Raw genomic sequence first — 20,676 nt, forward strand, 5'->3', positions numbered from 1 at the left:
TTCTGTTGAATTGGTAGTAATGACCCCACTCTCATTTCTCATCTTACTAATTTGAGTCTTCTCTCTTTTTACCTTAGTTTATCTAGCTAAAGGTTTGTCAATTTTGTTGATCTTTTTGAGGAACCAACTTTTGGTTTCATTTTTAACATTTGAAAAAACATAAATATTCATTCTGTAACAAAATCCATAACTTATAGAGTGTTGTTTTGTTATTTTTAAAGCCTCCAGCTAAGTTCCTATCAACAGTTCTTGGCAAAAGTAATCTTCAGTTTTCGGGAATGAATATAAAACTGACCATCTCAACATGCAGCCTCACACTGATGAATCTTGACAACCAACAGGTAAGATCATGAATGTCATTTATAGTTTAACATATCATCTATTTTTCTAGAACAGTCTGGGCATAATGAAGAGAATAAAGTTTCAGACAGTGTGCCTAAAACTTAATAAGACATGAGGGGAAAAAAATCTGCCAAGGATTTATGTGTAGCAATAATTAGGACAACAGTATTACTAACCTATCACTGGGGCATTTAACTGCCTACATACTTGCCCCTACCTATTGGCTTTGTAATAAGAACTAAGGTGCAAAGAACATATTAAGTACCATTTGGAATATACTTGAGTCAGTCATTTATTACTCTCCGCTACCCCTCTCCAAAGGGAAAGCAATTCCATCATCAGAACTAACAGACTGTGTGTTGGACTGGGGATGCAAATGAAGGACAAAGGGGAAGGGTGATGTTAGGGTCAGTGTTCTAGCTAACCGAAATTTAAGCAGAAAACATTTTCTTCCAACCCTTAAGATTGAAAAGCCTTCTCAAATGTTATTGTGTAAACAACTTTTTCATCTTTGATGATTTATGATGCTATGTTGTGCCTGAATTCTCACTGTAAACATTATTTCTCAAAGAACAGCATTGCTGAAGCAAATATAAAAGATACACAGGCATTGAGCTAAATATGTACTTTAAACTAGGACACTCTTTTTTGACTTACTTTTTATTTTTTAAACTAAATTCCTTATATCAGGTTATTTATGTATGTTAGAGTCTAATTTTTTTCTAATATGTAGTGATTTGAGGTTCTTAGTATTTAAGTTTTTACTGTGTGGAGTGCTATTGATCAGGGACTCACGCAAGGTTTAACGTGTACTTGTCAGTGATAAAACACTAAGAGGCTTTGGGGTCACATGTAGGTTGAAAGCCTGGCTTTGCCACTAACAAACAAGTTACCCTACCACTCAATTTTCATCATCGGTGAAATGAGGATTATAGTCTTAAACACAGAGTTTCTGAGAGGATGGACTTAGCAACAGTATGTGTCTTATAGGGTTATTTAGAGGATTAAGTAAGATCATGTAAATCACTGGATGTAAATCACTCAGCACAGTGCCCGTTGCATGGTGCATTTTTCCTTGAGGCCTTTTCATATACTCAGTACTTAGCAGGGAAAGCATATTGTAATATGTAAAATTATAAAATTGTCAGTAACAGATAAGTACAGTTATAAACATTTTGATTTCAATTTTTTGCCAAAAAATTCACTTGCAGTTTTTTTTTTTAAATTTTTCTTGGAGTATAGTTGATTTACAATGTTGTGTTAGTTTCTGCTGTATAGCAAAGTGAATCAGTTATGCATATACATATAGCCACTCTTTTTTAGATTCTATCCCCATATAGGTCATTACAGAGTATTGAGAAGAGTGCTATATAATTTATTTATTTATTTATTCATTCATTCATTCATTTATTTTTGGCTGCGTTGGGTCTTCGTTGCTGCACGCAGGCTTTCTCTGGTTGCGGCGAGCGGGGCTACTCTTCCTTGCGGTGTGTGGGCTTCTCATTGTGGTGGCTTCTCTTGTTGCGGAGCATGGGCTCTAGCAACGCGGGCTCATAGTTCTGGCTCACGGGCTTAGTTGCTCCGCGGCATGTGGGATCTTCCCTGACCAGGGCTCGAACCCGTGTCCCCTGCATTGGCAGGTGGATTCTTTTTTTCATTTTTAATTAATTAATTAATTAATTAATTAATTAATTATTTTGGCTGTGTTGGGTCTTCGTTTCTGTACGAGGGCCTTCTGCAGCTGCGGCAAGCGGGGTCCACTCCTCATCGCGGTGCGCGGGCCTCTCACCATCGTGGCCTCTCTTGTTGCGGAGCACAGGCTCCAGACGTGCAGGCTCAGTAGTTGTGGCTCACGGGCCTAGTTGCTCCGTGGCATGTGGGATCTTCCCAGACCAGGGCTCGAACCCGTGTCCCCTGCATCGGCAGGCAGATTCTCAACCACTGCGCCACCAGGGAAGCCCCCGGCAGGTGGATTCTTAACCACTGTGCCACCAGGGAAGCCCCCCTGTTCTATATAGTAGGTCCTTATTAGTTATTTATTTTATATATAGTAGTGTGTATATGTCAATCCCAATCTCCCAATTTATCCCTCCCCCACCCCGCTTCCCCCCACCCCTCGTAACCATGTTTGTTTTCTACATCTGTGACTGTTTCACTTGTGGTTTTGAGGTTTGCTTTATTTTCTAAATTCAAAAGCAGAATAAAATACATTGCTTACACAGTAGTATAAAACACCATAGAGGAAAATGTTTAATATGAAACAATTTAAAATAGATTCCTGTCTGGTTGAATCAAGATTGGTTATCCAAGAGAGGTGATACCATTGATATCTGACAGCAGAACATATGGGGCTGTACTTGGAAGATGCAGCCTATCTGGGTGGAAGGTGAAACATTCATTGTCCTTCGGATGCTTTGCCCTCAAGACATTTGTGGATGTAAAATTTATTTTTAGTTTTCACCCATGTGGATGGTACCAGGGACGCTCAATTCTTTTAGTTATAGGATTTCATTGAGTATAGGAACCCTTGAATTATCTGAGTTTTGTAGGGAAGAGTAGGCAAAGCGAGAGCCATCACGATGACAGCTGTGCAGAATCAAATGAGCATTTTTAAAAATGGCTCTTTCCATGGGTGACTGAAGTGAATGGGGAATTTAGGAAGAAGAGGGTTGTGGTGTGTATGGTGGAGGGCATAAGTTATTCTCAAAATCTCTTTCCCCTCCGTTACCCTTTTCCAGGCCACTGCAATTAGAGCTGGTATTGCCACACGTCCATAGTCTTTCAGGAGAATAAAAGGAGGGACAGTGGGCGTGGGTGGCTTCCACGACCAGTAGTTACAGCAAAGAGCTGCTTTGGGGAGTGGCTCACATTTTTTCTGCACTGGTGGCATGGAATGGGCTGTGTTCAGCCCACCGCTGGAGTGGGGATCAAAGTTAGGATCTCATTGATATTAGACCCAGGGGCTGATTTTTAAAAATAACTTTGAAGTTTTCTGCAGACCTGGGGAGAATGGCCACGGGGGATGGGGTTTGGGGTGTAAAAAAGATGTGCCGCTCTGGATGCTTAAACTCAAGAAGCTTTATACGTTCCTTCAAAAGGACAGCTAAAATGTCCAAGGGGTAAAGGCAGCAGAGAAGTGACCTTGTGGATGTAGCATGAGAAAATGATTTATCAATTAAATTTTCCTTAAAGAAAACTAGCCTCTGAAGTTCTAAGATAAATACAAATATCCTCCCTCCACCCTTAACTTCAAAGATATACTTTGGACGGAAAACATAGCTTCAAGTTTATAGATAAATTCATAGATGACAGAGCATTTATGGGTCAGATGGTTCACATTTATCTTCAGTCACTGAGAACATCAAGATGTAACCATTTCACTCCCAGAAAATGTCTCAGAACCTCAGAGGCAGAAAATAAGATGTTAAACACGCAAACATGCAATGCTTGCAATTTTTAAAACTTACCATATTTGGGGATGGTAAAATATATTTTGCAAAAGCAAGTTATAGGGGTTTTTATATAGTCCTTGTTTTAAAAATTCAAGCAACAGATCCTTGACATACTTTAATAAGGCATTAAGCAAAAATGTCAGTCTGAGTAGCTCCTACTCCCACTATTTCTCTACTCGTTTCTACACTCCTATCATCGACTCTAACAGCTACTGAAATTGAGAAGGGTAATAAAGAGATAAGGTAAAACGGGCAGAAAATGGAGACATCCTTTAGTCTCCAAGAGGAGAGGCAATTCAAACACCTACAGAGGCCAGGCAAGTAATACAAACTGTCCAGGTTCATGAACACACAATGGTGCGAGCACAGTGATAAATGATGAGTGCTACTTGGTCTCCACGTTGGGGAGACAACACTGGGGAACATAGCAAACAGAATACTTTCCCTGTGTAAAGGCCAATCAGATGCTTCTGATGGGACTACAGGTCAAGGGCTGCCAGGTCTTACACTTTTGGGGAAAAAAAAAAAAGAAGATGGAAATCTGGGAGTTTTGCTGCTCTCTCTGGATTATGAGATGTTGGTCTTTAATTAAGAAATTAAAATTATAAGCATGAGCCAAACAAAATAGATGCATTCTTGAGATGAGCCAATGTGGGACATCTGATCTAAGCAAACATTTAACTATGGATAGACCTAGAAAGCTCTCCACAAATCACACTACACACTCATAAGTTTAAGTTCGCTCTCCTCATTCCACATCCCCACTCTCTCCCCCCATCAAAGAATCAGGATTAGAACGTCCCCAGAACTCCTTTCTTTAGTTTATCTGTTTATTTAGATGTGTGTATATCTTCATTTAATCCTCACAATTTATAAGGTTCATCCAATTATCCTTATTTTCAGTTCAGGATCCTGAGGCAGAGAGATTAATCTACTCAGTTACAGAGCTATAAGCAGTGGAGCCCAGATTTGAATCAGGTAGGCTGGTTTCAGTCTGTGATTAACTGTAACATTTAAAAATGTTACCATTTTCTACCTTTAGTAAATATTAACAAGTATTAATTTCAGTGGTCTCTCAGGTTACTGCCTAGTTTTAAGACCAACAAACCAACCATCAGAGGAGTGAGTTAGGGAGTCCAGGTCTTTCTCCCCAAAATGAGCCTTCAAACCCAACAGGGAGTGGTTTTCTTTCCCCCTCCTCTTGCTCCCTACTTGATCCCTAAGAGAAAGAGAATTACGCTTCCAGGTTTGTAGACCTGTTCTTTTCTGAACCTATTTCCTGTCATCTTTATCTGGAGGTAAATGCAACTAGTCAGTTCATGTGTACTGGCACCCTTTTAATTCTTTGTCCAGAGTCCTGTTAATTCACATCACACAAGCAGTTATGTATCCAGACTCCTAACTGCATCTACAAGCTCTTTGAAAATGCAATAAAAGAAGTGAGCCGTGGGAGAGGAAGTAGGATTAAGATGTTTTAAGTGCCAACACTTAACCTTCTATCTAGTCTTCGCCCATCTATCACTCCTCTCCCCGCCAAGCTCATGCCTGAATTATGATCATCCTTACTTGTCAGTCCTATATTTTACAGAAAAGAACCCCCCTCCCTAAAAGACAGGATGACTGTAACATAAATAAGGCTCCAAGTTGTCCTGTTGTATTGGATGTGTCCTTTACTGCCATAATGGAGCAAAAACAGCTGGTACCTTTTTACTGATAAGACCTGTTGGTATATTCAGTTTTACTGGGCACAGCCTTCTAATTATTATTCACACAGAACATCAGCATCTTAATAACCACAGAAACATCCTTATTGATTTGGCAGTTTTTCCCAGGTTGGCAAATTCTCTTATAGGAATTTACTAAGTTTAATTTCCACCAATTAATTTGTAATCCGGTATTTGAAGCTGGAGCACGTTCCCTTATAGTCATTAAGTTTAAATCATAAGGTGATTCCAATCATACAGTAAAACCAGTATAACACAATAAAAAGTAGTATTAGAGAAAGTATGTATGCAATACCATTAGCCAAACAAACAAAATACACAGAACAAGAAATTTTTATTATCCCCAATGCTGGTGCATAACCAATAACAAGCTTAATTAGAGGAGGAGACAGAGGGAAACTTCAGATACCAAGGTGGATTTCTGGGCAGGTTTAAAACCTTTAAGGGTTGTTCATGAAGTCTTTTTTTAGGTGTAGGGCTTTCCTTTTACTGGACAATTTTCACTTAACAGTTCTTACATTATGAAGTTCAACCAGAGTCTTTTGCCTGTAAAAAATGAAAAACAGAGAGCAAGTAAAACAGAATATTTCTCTAGTATATACGGATGTTAGAAATAGTTTGTTTTCTTTGTACTTTCACATACACATTACTGTCTAAATTTGAAACTTATTAAGGACATCTTAATTTTTGACTCTTAAAAATGTTGAAGACAATGAATTTTCTTGAATTAAAGATTACAGTAGCTTTAAAAATGATCAAGATACATGTACAAACAAAATCTCAGATGCTCTTGGAAACACATTTTAAGATACAGCACACATGATACATATTTCTTTTGGGGCTTGATTATCCTTTTGGGATACTGAAGAATACTCGATTTATTTTACACTAAAAATTTAGCTTTTGATAACCACGGCTTGGATAGATCACAAAATGGAACCTGACAGTTTTCTCAATATGCTTTCAGTCCAAATAACTCAAAAACATCTCATGTCCTAAGCTGGATAAATTAGTTACTTTTCCTCATATAATTAATATCAGTGGGCTCTTGTACTGGCAGTCTGTCTTGGTCATGACTTACTCTTGCAAAGCCATCCCTTACAGTAACATATGAAAGATATTTTCCTCAATGCAAGGAAATTAATCTGGATCAATAACAAAGTCAAAGCCATAAATGTTTCAGGACATTCTTGAAAACAGGTTTCAACAGGATTAAGATCCTTTTTCTTTAACAATTTTCTTCCTTTTTCATAACTGTGCAGTCACTACTTTATTCTACAAAAAAAAAAATTTTTCTTTTTTGAAGACCAAGTTTTTCATTGGCACGGAACTATTTGGAATGAACCCAAGAGACAGTGGAATGCCAGTTCTCTCCTCAAGTAGCTTCCTCCTCTCTTCCCAGCGTTTAACTACTCTCTATCAATAATCTCATCACAGCCGAGCTCTTCGGTCAGACGATTGACAACCATGAGTGAAAAAAGCTCTTCGATAAAAGCCAACTGATCAAACGGGGTCTTCTCGTAATGCATCTGAAACCCGCCATCCAGAGCTGCTTCTCTTGCTCTGGAGGTTCTCAGAAACATCTTGTTGGCTTCTTCAAGGGCCGCTGATACTCTGTAGCCTGCACCACTCAGCTGCTCCTCTTCCGGATAGTCGTAGTCGTCCTCCCAGTCATCGAATTCCTCGCCCTCGTCCTCGCTCTCGAAATCAGGGCCCGCGATCTGGCCTGGCTGCTCCCCAGGGCCGGGCCGGCTAGCGAGGCCTCGCTGCCCCAGCGGCTCCGCCATTGGCTGGGCGGCCTCCTCCTCCATCGGGCCTTCCTCCTCCAGCTGTGGCTGGGCCCCGGCGCGGGAGGGGTTCAGGGATGGCTCCCGGCTCCCGCCGCCTACCTCCATCTGCGGAAGGTCACTCTCGCCAGGCATCACATCCATCTGCAGGTCATTGCTTTCCTCATAGAGCTCGGACAGCTCGTTCATTTCAGACATTGTGCAAGCGGCTCAACCTCCCCGCAAGGCGTTTTCGGCAAGATCGGAGCTACGCGGCCGTGCGGTTGTGCGCTTGCGCAAGCACCGTGCGCTTGCGTGACCTTGTGCGTGTGCGCGACCCCCCAGACACCGCCTACCCCTCGGAGCGCTGTTTGGGGGCCGGCAGCTCGCAGTTCCACCCTGGGAATGTTCCCGGGGTCCGCTGGTTGGCTCTTCGTGCGTTCGAACTTCAGACCTAGATGCTGTACGTGCAAGAGCGTTGCTTGGCCTCTGCCTTACCTAACCGTTCTGCTGCTTATGATGCGATAAGCTTGAAAATACATGGCTTCTGTAAGACCCCTTACTCCTCCTCCCTCATCGCCCCCCTCCTTTCTATCCCTCTTTGGGCTCCTACTCTTTCCCCCATCCCCAGGCAATCGCGTCTGTTCCACAGTTTTAACTGTTTATCTGTGCGCTAATGACCGCTAAATCCGCACCTCCAAACCACACGATGTTCTCAACCACAGATCAGCATATTTAGAATTTATCCATTCATCTCTCCTATTTTTCTCATTTAAAAAAAAGTTAAATTCACAAATAAGCATATTATCGGTGTTCTTTAAAAAAACAGACAAGAAATACATAGTCCCATTGCATTTCGCAGGAGATAAATCTACACTGTTACCAGTTTGGTGTGTATTCTTTAAACCCTTTTTCTTTGCGTTTACATGAATCTTTATGTCCTCGTGGAAAAACATCTTATTTTTTTTTACATGTCTTACATAATTGTCTTCAACTGACAAAATAAGCAAACAAACAAAAAAAACCCCTCAGCGATGTCTTGAAGATTTACCTGTTAGTATACATAGACATATATTTTTTCATAGTATTCTATTTGTATAGCTATACTGTAGTTGACCTAACTATGCACAAGTAACTTTCTATTTTTTGATATTATAAACTATGGGTAATTGAACATCCACATGTGCCAATATTTCTCTAGAATAAAAACCCAGAAGTGCAAAGGTGGAATTGTGGGGTATGCATACTTTAGTTTTTAATAAATGTCAAATTGCTCTCAAAGTTGCTGTACAAATTTAAGCTCTAGCCAGCGGTGTCTGAGAATATCCACACCGTTACCAGACATGATTTTGTTGAACTTTAACAATTTTATCAATTTAATGGCGTCTTGTTTTATTTTTTATAGCCTTAATTTATTGGAGATTATCTTTCACTATGTTTATCGAACATTTCTATCAATATTACCTCTGAAAATTAAATGGTCTTATTTTGGGTTTATTTCTTTTTCTTATTGATATAGGAATTTCTTATAAACTCTGTATATGAATACTTTGTTTCACATGTTACAAATATATTCTCCCTGTTGTTTCTTGTTTTGGGGGTCTTATACAAAAGTTTAAAAATGGGTTTTCATGCAATCAAATCTAAGGGTTTCTTTCCTGTCTTTTTCTTTCTTTTAAGATGGATTTACCTACCTCAGAGATGATAAGCATAATCTTTTACCTGTCTTCTAATGTTTGTATAGATCTTTTATGGATCAAACATTTATTTATAAATAGCATGAGGACAGGATTTATTTATATATTTTTTCATATATGTAGCTAATTCAGGCACCTCCGCTAATTTAATCACTTGTCCTTTTGTCTGCTATTTGGTGCCACACCTATCATAGACTAAAAGACCACAAAAGTGTCAATCTGTTTTTAGACTTTGTAGTCTAATGAATTTCTATAGTTTTATAATATGTCTTAATAATAAGGAAAATCTTGTCTCTTTGTTTTGTCTCTTTAAAAAAATTGCCTTAGCTCTTCTTGCACGTTTATTCTTCCAATGTGAATTTTAGAAGTAGTTTGAAAAGTTCCCTGAATGGCATTGGTGGAATTTTTATTGGAATTGCATGGAATTTATAGATTAATTTGGGGGAGAATTGCCAGCTTTACGGTATTGTCTTCTCATCCATAAGGGTGATATATGTCTTTCTACTTGTTCAGGTCTTATTTGTACCCTTCAATGAAGTTTTCCAAAAAGTCTTATGTGATTCTTATTAGTTTCATACTTAGGTTCTCTTGTAAAATATACCTTCCCCCTCTCCCCCATACAGTGTCAAATTGGCTATTGCTGTTACATGGGAATGACGTTGAAATCTATATATTGATTATGTTTTTAGTAATCATTTTAAACTGAAACATAAATATAGAAAACATAGAGTAGTGCACAAATCATAAGTGTATAGCTTGATTATCACAAAATGAACATGTTTGTATAACCACTACCCAGATCAAGGAACACCATTTGCAAGATCCTAGAAAACCACTTGCTTTCTCTTACTTCACCAAAAGTCACCACTATCCTGACCGCAAACAGATAAAATAATTTTGCCTGCTTTTGAACTTGATATAAATTCAACTGTGCAGTATACAATCTTTGTGACAGGCTTCTTTTTGCCCGAGAAATATATTGTTGCTATGTAGTAGCCCCTTGTTTGAATACCACAATGATCATTATTGGGATTGTTTCCAATTTGGGGCTATTGTGAACAGGGCAGTGATTATCCTTATTGAGAAGATCTTTTGGTGTACGTATTTACACAATTCTTTTGGATATACATCTAAGAGTAGGATTTCTTGGTCGTCCTATATAAGCAGCTTCAGTAGATTCTGTTAAGCAAATCTGAAGACAGGATTAGCCAGTTGGTGCATCGTTGTTTTAATGAACCCTCGAAACAGTATGACAAATACATCTCTGCAAGTTGGTCATTACACTGTGGTTCCTAAATAAGCAAGCCTAGAATCTCAAGTAAAAGAGACAATCTTCTTGGCTTAATTAACGCAGCTCGCTTGGATAGTCTTACTTCATATTGAAAGTCTTAATGTTAGTGCCTTAGTAAGAATACTTTTGGTGGCGGATGACTGAAACTCAATTCAAACTAACTTATATAAAATTAAATAAATAAAATAGAAAAAATACATAAAAACATAAAGGGGGGGGGAATGTATTGGTTGAACTGATGAAACACACATTACCCCCTGACTTTTTACTGTTTTTAACTCTCAGCTCTGACTTTTCTCCAGAGGGAAAGCTTCATTTTCCAGCAGGCTTTTCCCACGTGGCAGCAAAAGATGGCTCCTAGAAGCCTTGGGCTTATACTAAGGTCTTAAATGGCAGGGAAAGATGCATTCTATTATTCATCTCAGTTCCTCCCCAAAGATGTTGATTGACTTTGCTGTATCCAGCGGGATGGTGTTTTCTGATTGGCTAGGCCTGGATCATGTATCCAGATGCAAGGAGAGGGGTGGTGAGATGGGCGTATCAAACCCACCTGAACCTCATGGTCTAAGTGGGATTATTATAGAACGTGGGTGGAGTGGTTTCCCAAGGCATGCCGAGCAGGCAAAACCAAAACAAGCAAATGTATGTACGTTACTGTTAGATGGTATGTAATTAAGTATAATTAGCTTATAGCATCATACATGTTTAATTTGTTTATGTTTTCCAGATTATTGCAAATCATCATATGCAGTCTATTTCATTTGCTTCTGGAGGGGATCCGGTAAGTATGAATTCATAAAAGTTCTTTTTATAAGAGTTAAAAGAACTTCCATGTAAAGCATATTAGCCACTACCTGTCATTTCCAAATATCTTATTAGTTTGTGAATGGCCACATGTAGCAGGTAATCAAAAATTTGGTTTTGACAGAATATTTCCTGTCACTGATTTTAAGTATTTGGATTAGTAGATGAATTTATAATACTCCATTGTATTATTATCTGAGAAGCTTCTTGTAGATAATATCCAGTTCATAAAAAACAAGCATGCCATACGTATTTTGCCAGTCCTCCCTCAGAATTCTTTTCAACGCAGAGTTCCAGGCAGATCCCACTAATCAACTGGATTTGGTGTACGAGGGGAAGCCTATTTGCCATTCTGGCCGTCAACCAAGGCAACTAAATCTAATCCGAAACGAGCAACTAGGTTTGCAGAAACTCATGGAGGGAACGCTGAGCTGGGGAGAGAAAACTTGCAGTTCCTCCCTACCAAGAGGCCACGTGATGCTCATTTCCCATGAATTGTGCGGGTCTGAGTCAGTGCTCTCCCTCCAAGCCTTCTTTGCAGAGTGGAGGGTCATTCCCTGACCTCCAGCTGCATCAGCTGTGGACCAGAGCAAAAGGAGAGGGTCACTGAAGCTAGGAAGCCTGTGACTGACCAAGAAACAAATCTGTTTAAACTGAGGGAGCAGGAGGAGGATTTTGCTCCTCTGTGACACTGTGACATTTTTCTTGTACCTTGAAATATAGAGTTGACCCTTGAACAATGCAGGGATTAGGGGCCCCAATCTTCCACCGAGTCAAAAATCTTCGTATGACTTACTGTGGGCCCTCCATATCCCCAGGTCCTCTATATCCGCCCTCCATCCGGCCTTGTAATCTGGCTTCAACAGCGACTCCAAGGATGTGTTTGGTAGCAGAGAGGGTCGACTACCAGTCTGAAAAGGCCCACATTGTCTGTTACTTCTCTTCCTAACCCATTATAACTCAACCATCCATGAAGGAACTCGAATACTTTCCTTAAGCAATTTAAAGTAATGAGTTCTATAAGAGTAGTGTGAAAAATAATTGTTGCTGTTTGCCCTAAATTTTCCTTTTCAAGTTTCAATGGTTGCTGTCATTTTAGAATTGGTATGAAAATCTTTATTTTACCCTAGGTATGCCCTGCATGGTGTCTACCATAGTTCTCCAGAATCCTAATTCTTTTTAGACTGTCTTTATGTGCCTTCAGTCCTTTATTTCTTTCGACCAACCAAAGCACTGCCCCTACAAAGACAAACAGTAAAGAACTGTAGCCACTGTGGGAAAATTTGTACCTACTGAATTGAGTGGCACCCTTGTGCTCTCTGCAGCTGGAGAGAAAGCCTGCTGGTTTTAAATAGAAAACTGGAGCAACCAGAAGCCTTGGCATTAGAGGTCCCCCGAGTGAAGTTCTACCCTCAGGTCAGGGAGGCAGAATGGTGGAGTGCCAGGCTCTGGAGTCAAGTAGACTTGACTTATTTAGACTCTAAGCTTCAGGGTCCTCATCTGTAAAATGGGGAATGATCACCCTTGCCTCAAGTGCTGTGAGAATTAAGTGGAATGGTGCATGTAAACTGCTAGCACAGTGCCTGGCACAGGGTGATAACTGTCACCACTGCTGCTAACACATGTCTGTATTTTCTTAGGACACTCACTGAGATAATTTACAGCTTCACATCAGATAACGGTCCAAGGGGTAGGCAACCAGAAGTCTCCATGGTCCAATGTAGTACCCATTCTTTCTACCATTGTCCCTCCAAAGTTTCAAAAATACTGGGTGTTCCTCTCACCTCTCCACCTTGCTCACCCTCACTCTTACTCTCGTCTCATAAACAGTTTACTTGTCTTCCTTCTTTCAGCCCTGAAGGCAGTTCTTGGTAATGCTTCTGTGTCTGTATATGCTTTCTTCTTCTCAAGAATGCATTATGAGTATGTCAAAATTAAATATATTTCTTATATTTCCCCCCACTATTTGTGCTTTACTTTTAACATCCTTTAAATTCTCCCAGATATTTACAGTTATAGAATTTTAGGACTGTGAGAACGTTGGAGACTCTTTTGAAGATGAGGAAACTGAGGTCTGGAGAGGGCCCACAACCTCTTTCCCATCAACTAATATAGCGGACAACATTGCTAGCATCATACCACCTCTTCAACTTTAAAATGAGCAGCCAGACCCCTGGCAATTGTGGCTTTGCTTCTAAATTATATAATGTAAAGCTCATAGATATGACCTTATTTATTTATAAGTTATTTCAAATCTTTTGTCTTTTTGCATAAGAGAGATTTACTTAGGTGTGTGTTATTTTTTAAAATAACTGAAGACAAGTTATGCTGGCCCTGAGATCCGTTTCCTGTATGATTCATTGTGGGTTATTAAGTGATTGTCCTTGAGGGTATTACAAACATGGGCTTTTATTTCCTGCCAGTTGACTGCATCTTTCCTCTAGAGAGTCATACTTCTAATCTGCAAATGGCATTGTGTGTATTTTTTTTCCTGAGAACTGAGATAACAAAAAGCATCTTTAATTATTAAAATCTTATCATTCATCAGCATACTGTTTTCAATGAAAGTCAGAATTACCAAGTAGCTTTTTGTTTATTTGTTTTTCCAAAGCCAGCAACGTATCTCTTTTTTTTAAACGTAAGTTTAAATAGTGTTATTATATCTTTCTTTTAAAGTTTTTTATTTTTATACAATTTTTAAAGGTAAAGTCCATTTACAGTTACTACAAAATATTGGCTCTATTCCCCATGTTTTACCATACATCCTTGAGCCTACCCAGTAGTTTGTACCTCCCACTCCCCGACCCCTGTATTGCCCACCTGCCCCCCCTCCACTGGTAACCACTAGTTTGCAACACATCTCTTTTTGAACTCCTTAGGTTTTTCATGGGTTCTCTTTTTCAAAAATGATCTCTCCTTTCTATATATTGATCAAATAAGTGCCTTGTATTTTTGCTCTCTTATTCCGTAAGTTGCACTGCACACAAGCAAGCTAACAACCATAAAACCCATGTCTCTTTAATCAACTTATTTTCTGATGTATGTGGTATCTGTTTGGACAACAGGGAAATCATGGTGCCACATCCTAGTCTGTGACACCTTTGTGACTGTGTAACCCCTGGTGTTTCAGCTTTCAACACAGGAGAGTTGCGGTCCCTAACCATTTTTTATGAATGCTTGTCCTAACATATTCCCTACCCGCATTCTCTTTTGTTCTTAGTGACATGGTCTGCCTCTAAATTTTTAATCTTCAAATTCTCTCCCCAAGGGGCAGAGAATGTGGACTCCACAATTGCTAAATATATAGTGTATATTTGTTTATGTTCCCTCCTAGGATGGCTTTCCTTTGCTCTTTAAACAGAAACCCTAGTATCGGTCCTTGCCTGAGTATCATATCCTAAATGTACTCTTATCTTTCAACAGTGACAATCCATTCATTTTAAATGCAATCATTTTCCCTTTTTTATAGGATACTACAGACTATGTTGCCTACGTAGCTAAAGATCCAGTTAATCAACGAGGTATGGAAAACAACTTCTAGATTTTCTTAAGAGCTGGTATATACCAACTTTAAAAAGTAACAAGCAATTATTTTCAATATGCAAAGTGATGAGAATCACTAGAATGCTATACTGGGGTCTAGAAATATTAAGTAACTCTGAGTTTGAAATAAATAGCCCTGCTAGCAGAGCAAAGTAGAAAAAATATATAGGTGGGATTTAAATCCCATGAGTCATTTGAGTCATTTACATCCCATAAACCAAAAGGCTTATCATCTATTTGTATAAGCGAAAGAGAAGCTGTTTTGGTTATGGTAGACGGGGCTGGCTGCCACATCCCCAGTGGACAAATGAGTTACCCTTAAGACCGAAACCAGTGACGTCATTGGCCTGCAGTGGCCTTGGCAAGTGTGTAAGTGTGTAAGTGTGTGTGTGTGTGTGTGTGTGTGTGTTTATATGCATTGAGCCTGTGCACTTGCTGTTCAGGAGCCTGGCATGTCACTCTGTCTGGCTTTTTCTCATCTTTTGGATCTCAGTTTAAATGTCTCTTCTTCAGAGAGACCTTCTTTGACTGATATACTACCATCTCCAGTATAATATGCCACCCTGCTGTGTCATAATACTTTATTTCTCTTCTGTTGACAGTTATCCCACATTTTTGTTATTTTATTTACTCACTTGTTTATGTGTTTAGTGTCTTTCCTTTCTACTGAAAGCTCCTGAAGGGCAGGAACCTGTTTATCTTATTCACCGTTGTTTCCCAAGCACTCATCACAATGCCTTGCACATAGGTGATGTTCCATAACTATTTTTGTTGAATGACTGAGTGACTGGAAGAGTGAGTCGATTAGTTGTCTTATCCCAGGATTTAGCAAGGTTACCTAAGAAACTCACCTTCCAGCCACACTTTGGATCAGGGGCCTGAAGTTAGGCGTTTGAGCCTCTATAGACAGACATGCTGAGTGTTGCTTCTCATTCCTAACTCTGTGACATTCTGACTCCTCTTAGGGATGAGTGTTAGGTTGCTTCTCCTCCTTAATTAGAGCCTATGAATTGAGCAGCATCCCCTGTCACCCCAGGGGTAGAGTTTGCCCCCAAACATTTATTAAGTACACATGGAGTGGAATTTAGAAATTCAAAGAGCTATAAAGACACAGAGGCAGAAATGTGCATGGCATACTGGGGACAGATGAATAAAGCACAGAATGCAGATTGTGTTTGGAGGAGAAAAAAGTCAAAAGGGCATCTAGAGGGCAGATAGCAGAGAGCTAATAAGTAGGAACTTATTCCTATGGGCAAAAGGGTGGAGAAAGCTGTTTATAAAACAGAGATTTAGGAAGGTTGATTTGGCAGCAGGTTGCAGTAGATGGATTCAGGGAGGGAGAGAGGTCCATTTGGAAGCTATCGTGATTGTCAGAAATGAAATTATGAGGACCAGCTGCTGGCACAGGACCTGGCACAGAGTAGATGCTCAATAAATGCAGGCCAAGAGAACATGGCTCGATGAGATGGAAAGAAGGAACAGGTGACAAATACTGTGCAATACTCCATTAAAATAGACTCTAAACTACATAATAAAGAATGGATATTGCTCAACGAGTAGATAGGAGAGACAGGAACTAGTGAAGGGGAAACGGGGGAGTGGGAACAGAACACAACAAAGGATACCAGAAGAGCAACCGCTTTTAATCAAGCCTGAGCTTCCCTAAAGAATAAAAGTATGCTATTTTTGGGAAGGTCTCTGAACAACAAAGCCCTTTCTCTCAACCTGAAAAGGGCAGGGTGAAAGGAAGAACAAATAGATCAGGAAATCCAGATGTTTAGTAACTTTTCCATCAGTCACTGAATATCTCAGGCATGTCATTGCCCTTCAGTAAACAGCAGGAGGCGTTCAAAGATCATGCTCGTTGCTGAGGCTAATGGTGAGCAGGATCCACATGCTGGCAAATCTCCCTGCTTGCTTAAGTGAAATAAGAGAGGCAGAGGAAATACGATGCAACTCGTTCACTTTGAAATCTCCTGTTCTGGTGTCCGAGTAGTTCATCAGAGCTGAGTTGCTAGAAGGGGATCCACGGGGATCCCAGCCTGGGGATTCTGCAAAGGCATTTATGAGAACTCTTAACTGAGCTCATGGATGGGATTTGAGAGTTGAGAATAGATTCAGAAATGGTTCACATAGAGGTTTCAGTGTTTTCTTTCTTTAGTCCCCAGCCCCGTGTATAGGAAGTAAGAAAGGTGCTGGAGTTAAACGGTCTGGGTGGGAATCATAATTCTTCCCCCATCTCACCATAGGCCTCAGCCAAGCTGTTTCACATCCTGAACCTCAGTTTCTTTAAGTGGGAGAAATAACATCTACTTGCTGGTGTTATTGGGAGGAGTAACTGAGGTAATACAGGGAAAGCATCATTTCCTTTACAGTCTCTTCTCATCTTTCTTCTTTAAGGAAACAGGTCTGTTAAGTAGCTAGATGACTTAGAAATATACGGTGATTTTCTTGGGCAAAAAAGTTAGTATCTCCTCATCACTTACTGCTCCTTTTCCTGTCCCCTCACCCCTTCTCTTGTTTATCTTGGTTGGGAAGCCCTCTGCGAGAAGCCACTCTGTTCACAACATACCCACTGCTTGCACATCCCTCTAGTGTTAAATCCTTTCCCCTCACCTGAGCCTCTGGACTTTAATTTCTGTACAAAGGTACCAACACAGCTCTTGAGTCCACAAATAATTATTAATTACATACGAATATACAACGGGCTGAGGTAATTGTTGTGGAAGAAAAATAATTCCTGGCCACCATGGGCTCATCATCACGGGGGAGAGAAACAGAACCTGTAGGGTGTGCAGGAGAAGGAGGGGAGCATAGGGAATAGTGCCTGGAGCCTGGCAGGTGCCCAGGTAGGCTTTGTGCAATAAGTGAGTAAAGGCGCAGGTGGAAGAGCTGTGCAGTGAGAGCTTGGGGCTGTGGGTTTGGATGGTGGGTAAAGGTGGGATTGCAGAGAAAGCAAAGAGTAGAAGTAGGGGAGCCACAGCTGAAAAGGTAGGGAGATTGTGGAGGCTTTGAATGCCAGCCAAGAGGTCACTGGGAGCTGTTGAAGATTTTGAGCTTTATAAAAAATTATTCTGGCTTCTGCCATTCTACTGAAATTATAAAATGATAATTTTTCTGGGCTTTGTATCTGTAAAGGTGATATTGGAGGGCAGGAAAGCAGTCTGGAATCATAGAGTCCAATTTGGAGGACATCTCGTTGGTCCTGGGCAGGGGTGGTGATGCTTTAAACTGCACTGGGGGAAGAAGGGACAGTCTGGACAAAATCGTGAACTAATAGTACTTGGGAGCTATTTAGATACGAGCATTGATAAAGAAATAGAAATCAGATGATCCTGAGGATTTAATGAGATATTGTATGCAATGCAAATATCTCAATGCCTGGCTCATTATAAGTATGCAATAAATGATAGCCATTATTATTATTGTCCTGAGCGATTTGAAGTGGTGTGCACTAAAGAAACAGGGATTTTTACAAATAGGAAAAGCAATCCAATAGAGAAGTAAGAACAAAAAAGTTATTTACTGTGTGCTCACCACATGCCAGGCATTATCAAGAGTATTTAGTCTGCATGGTCTCATTTCAACCTCACAACAATCTTATGAGGTAGGTATTAATGTTACTCGTTTTTTGTAGAAGCAAACTCTGGAATTGAGAAAAGATGGTTTTACTAAGCTCACCCAGCCAGTAAGTACCTGGACCGACTCCAGGTCTGGAGCACACATTTACAAAAGAAGATTACAAGGCACCAAGAAACATTAAAAAAAAAGAAACAACTTTAACCTTACTAGTAATCAAAGGAACACAGATTATAATTAGATATCATATTTTGTCTTTGATAAAAGCTAAAATGTGATTTAGAGTAGTAGTAACTCTTGAACACTGCAGATCCAAATGTTTCAGAGAGCAAACTGACAATTTGCATCAAACTTTAAAAAGTGTAAACACTTTTGAACCAGCAACTTCACTTCTAAGGAAATAAGCCATGCACAAAGATTAAGCAATAAAGATCACTGTCATATGTTATTGATATAATAGGAAAAAGAAAATTTAGTATTCATAAATAGCAAATTATTTAAATGAATCCATAGACTGTACTACCATGCAGCAATTAATGATATTGAGTACAAAAAGCAGATTATGAAACAATGTGTATGGTATGATTCCAGGTAATTTTTTGGAAAAAAGATAGAAAAGACAAGATATGGCACATATATACAATGGAATATTACTCAGCCATAAAAAGAAACGAAATTGAGTTATTTGTAGTGAGGTGGACGGACCTAGAGTCTGTCATACAGAGTGAAGTAAGTCAGAGAGAGAAAAACAAATACCATATGCTAATACATATGTATGGAATCTAAAAAAAAATGGTTCTGATGAACCTAGGGGCAAGACAGGAATAAAGACACAGACATAGAGAAACAGACTTGAGGACAGAGGTGGGGGAAGGGGAAGGGGAAGCTAGGATGAAGTGAGAGAGTGGCATGGACATACATACACTACCAAATGTAACATAGATAGCTAGTGGGAAGCAACTGCATAGCACAGGGGGATCAGCTCGGTGCTTTGTGACCACCTAGAGGGGTGGGATAGGGAGGGTGGGAGGGAGGCTCAAGAGGGAGGAGATATGGGGATATGTGTATATATATAGCTGATTCACTTTATTATACTCCAATAAAGATGTAAAAAAAAAAAAAAGATTGGAAAGACACATGCCAAAATGTTAACAGTATGTAGTTATTCCTGGATAGTGAGACTTATGTAATTTTTATTTCTTAGAGTCTTTCTGTTTTCTAAAACTCCTATAATGAATATTTATTACATTTATAAAAAGAAAAGAATGTTCTAAATCCTTGAATAAATACAAAAAACAGTGAAATCAGAAAGACAATGTTATAAACTTACCCGGTGAGTTTGGTTCATCCAGGGGAAAATGTTCAGTAGAAAGGAGAAACCCAGAGGTTTGTGGGGCCTGAGGAGAGACAGGCCTTCAGGTGCAGGTTTGGAAAAGCTGCAGCTTCTTAGCCCTAAGGGTGAGCTAGATCGCTGAAGGAAGAACCCAGAAAGAAGAAGGCTGAGGGTCTCAGGGAGTGGGAGAAGACCAAGAGATGAGTATCCGCTAAGATAGAGGAAGAGCAGCTTCTCTGGGAGAAGAACCTGGGAATGTCTCAGACTAAAGAAGAGTTAAGGGCAATGGAGGTAGAAAATGCCCTTCAGTCCAGCAGTTGACAGGCCACTGGTCACCATGGGAAGCACAGTGTCAGTGCATGGGTCAAGGCAGGAGCCAGACCTCAGGGATGAGGAGAGCCTGGCTGACAGGCAGGGGAGCCAGGCTTCATGCTAATAATCCTGAATGCTCCCACTGTCTCCCATCTGCTTGATTCACTTTTAACATTAGTGCATTCAAGTCAGGGAAGCTGCCACTTTTTCCATCTTGGCTAGGACTCTTTAGTGAACTCCTTATTCTATAAAAGGCCTTTTCTGTAGAAAAGGTAAGTTCCAGTAAGAGTGTTTTGAGTTTACCTAGTGACTACTACAGCCTGCCCCTGTAATTGCTGTAAATGAGGAAATCTCTTCACTTCTTACTCCAAATGTGTGCAGTCCAGAAAGGCTTAAATATTTTCTCTGAATCTAGTCTGTGAAGAGGTCCCAGTTTACCTGAACTACCTGGATATAGGAAGGCCATGGTCCTGAGTCTCTGAAGAAAACAAAAAAAAACCAAAACCAAAAGAAAGAAAAAAAAAAACCAAACCAAAACAAAACAAAAGAACACTGTAAAACCAATTTAAATTAACCCAATTATGTATATTTATGTTTATGGTTATAGAACACATGCGTTATCGTCCTGGTGACATTCCGAAACTATGGACTGGACTGCAGGCTAGCTTCTTCAGGCTGGTTTCTTCCTAAGGGGTGGTAGGCTCCGTGCTTCAGTCCCACAGCACCATCTGGTGGTTGATCTGAGAAGCTGCACTCTTGAATTTCTAGTTTTCTAATAAAAACCAAAAGCAGAAACAAGCAAACGAACAACAAAAACAATAAAACTGGTCCAT

The 20,676-nt window shown here is 39.9% G+C and overlaps 2 protein-coding genes across 2 annotated transcripts in view; one reads left to right on the forward strand and one right to left on the reverse strand.

Moving 5' to 3' along the window:
* SHC4 (SHC adaptor protein 4) overlaps positions 1 to 20,676 on the forward strand; it is a 132,931-nt gene that overhangs the window by 73,244 nt on the left and 39,011 nt on the right. Inside the window, exons 4-6 of the mRNA XM_061180330.1 lie at positions 222 to 341; positions 11,000 to 11,053; positions 14,546 to 14,597. Of these exons, the coding sequence (XP_061036313.1) occupies positions 222 to 341; positions 11,000 to 11,053; positions 14,546 to 14,597 (226 nt within the window). The remainder of the gene's footprint in view (positions 1 to 221; positions 342 to 10,999; positions 11,054 to 14,545; positions 14,598 to 20,676) is intronic.
* EID1 (EP300 interacting inhibitor of differentiation 1) lies at positions 6,763 to 7,587 on the reverse strand. The gene has a single exon (XM_061180329.1). The coding sequence runs from the start codon at positions 7,501 to 7,503 to the stop codon at positions 6,928 to 6,930; it is 576 nt and encodes a 191-aa protein (XP_061036312.1). The 5' UTR covers positions 7,504 to 7,587; the 3' UTR covers positions 6,763 to 6,927.

Source organism: Eubalaena glacialis, chromosome 2 (genome assembly GCF_028564815.1).
Source record: "Eubalaena glacialis isolate mEubGla1 chromosome 2, mEubGla1.1.hap2.+ XY, whole genome shotgun sequence".
Taxonomy (NCBI): Eukaryota; Metazoa; Chordata; class Mammalia; order Artiodactyla; family Balaenidae; genus Eubalaena; species Eubalaena glacialis.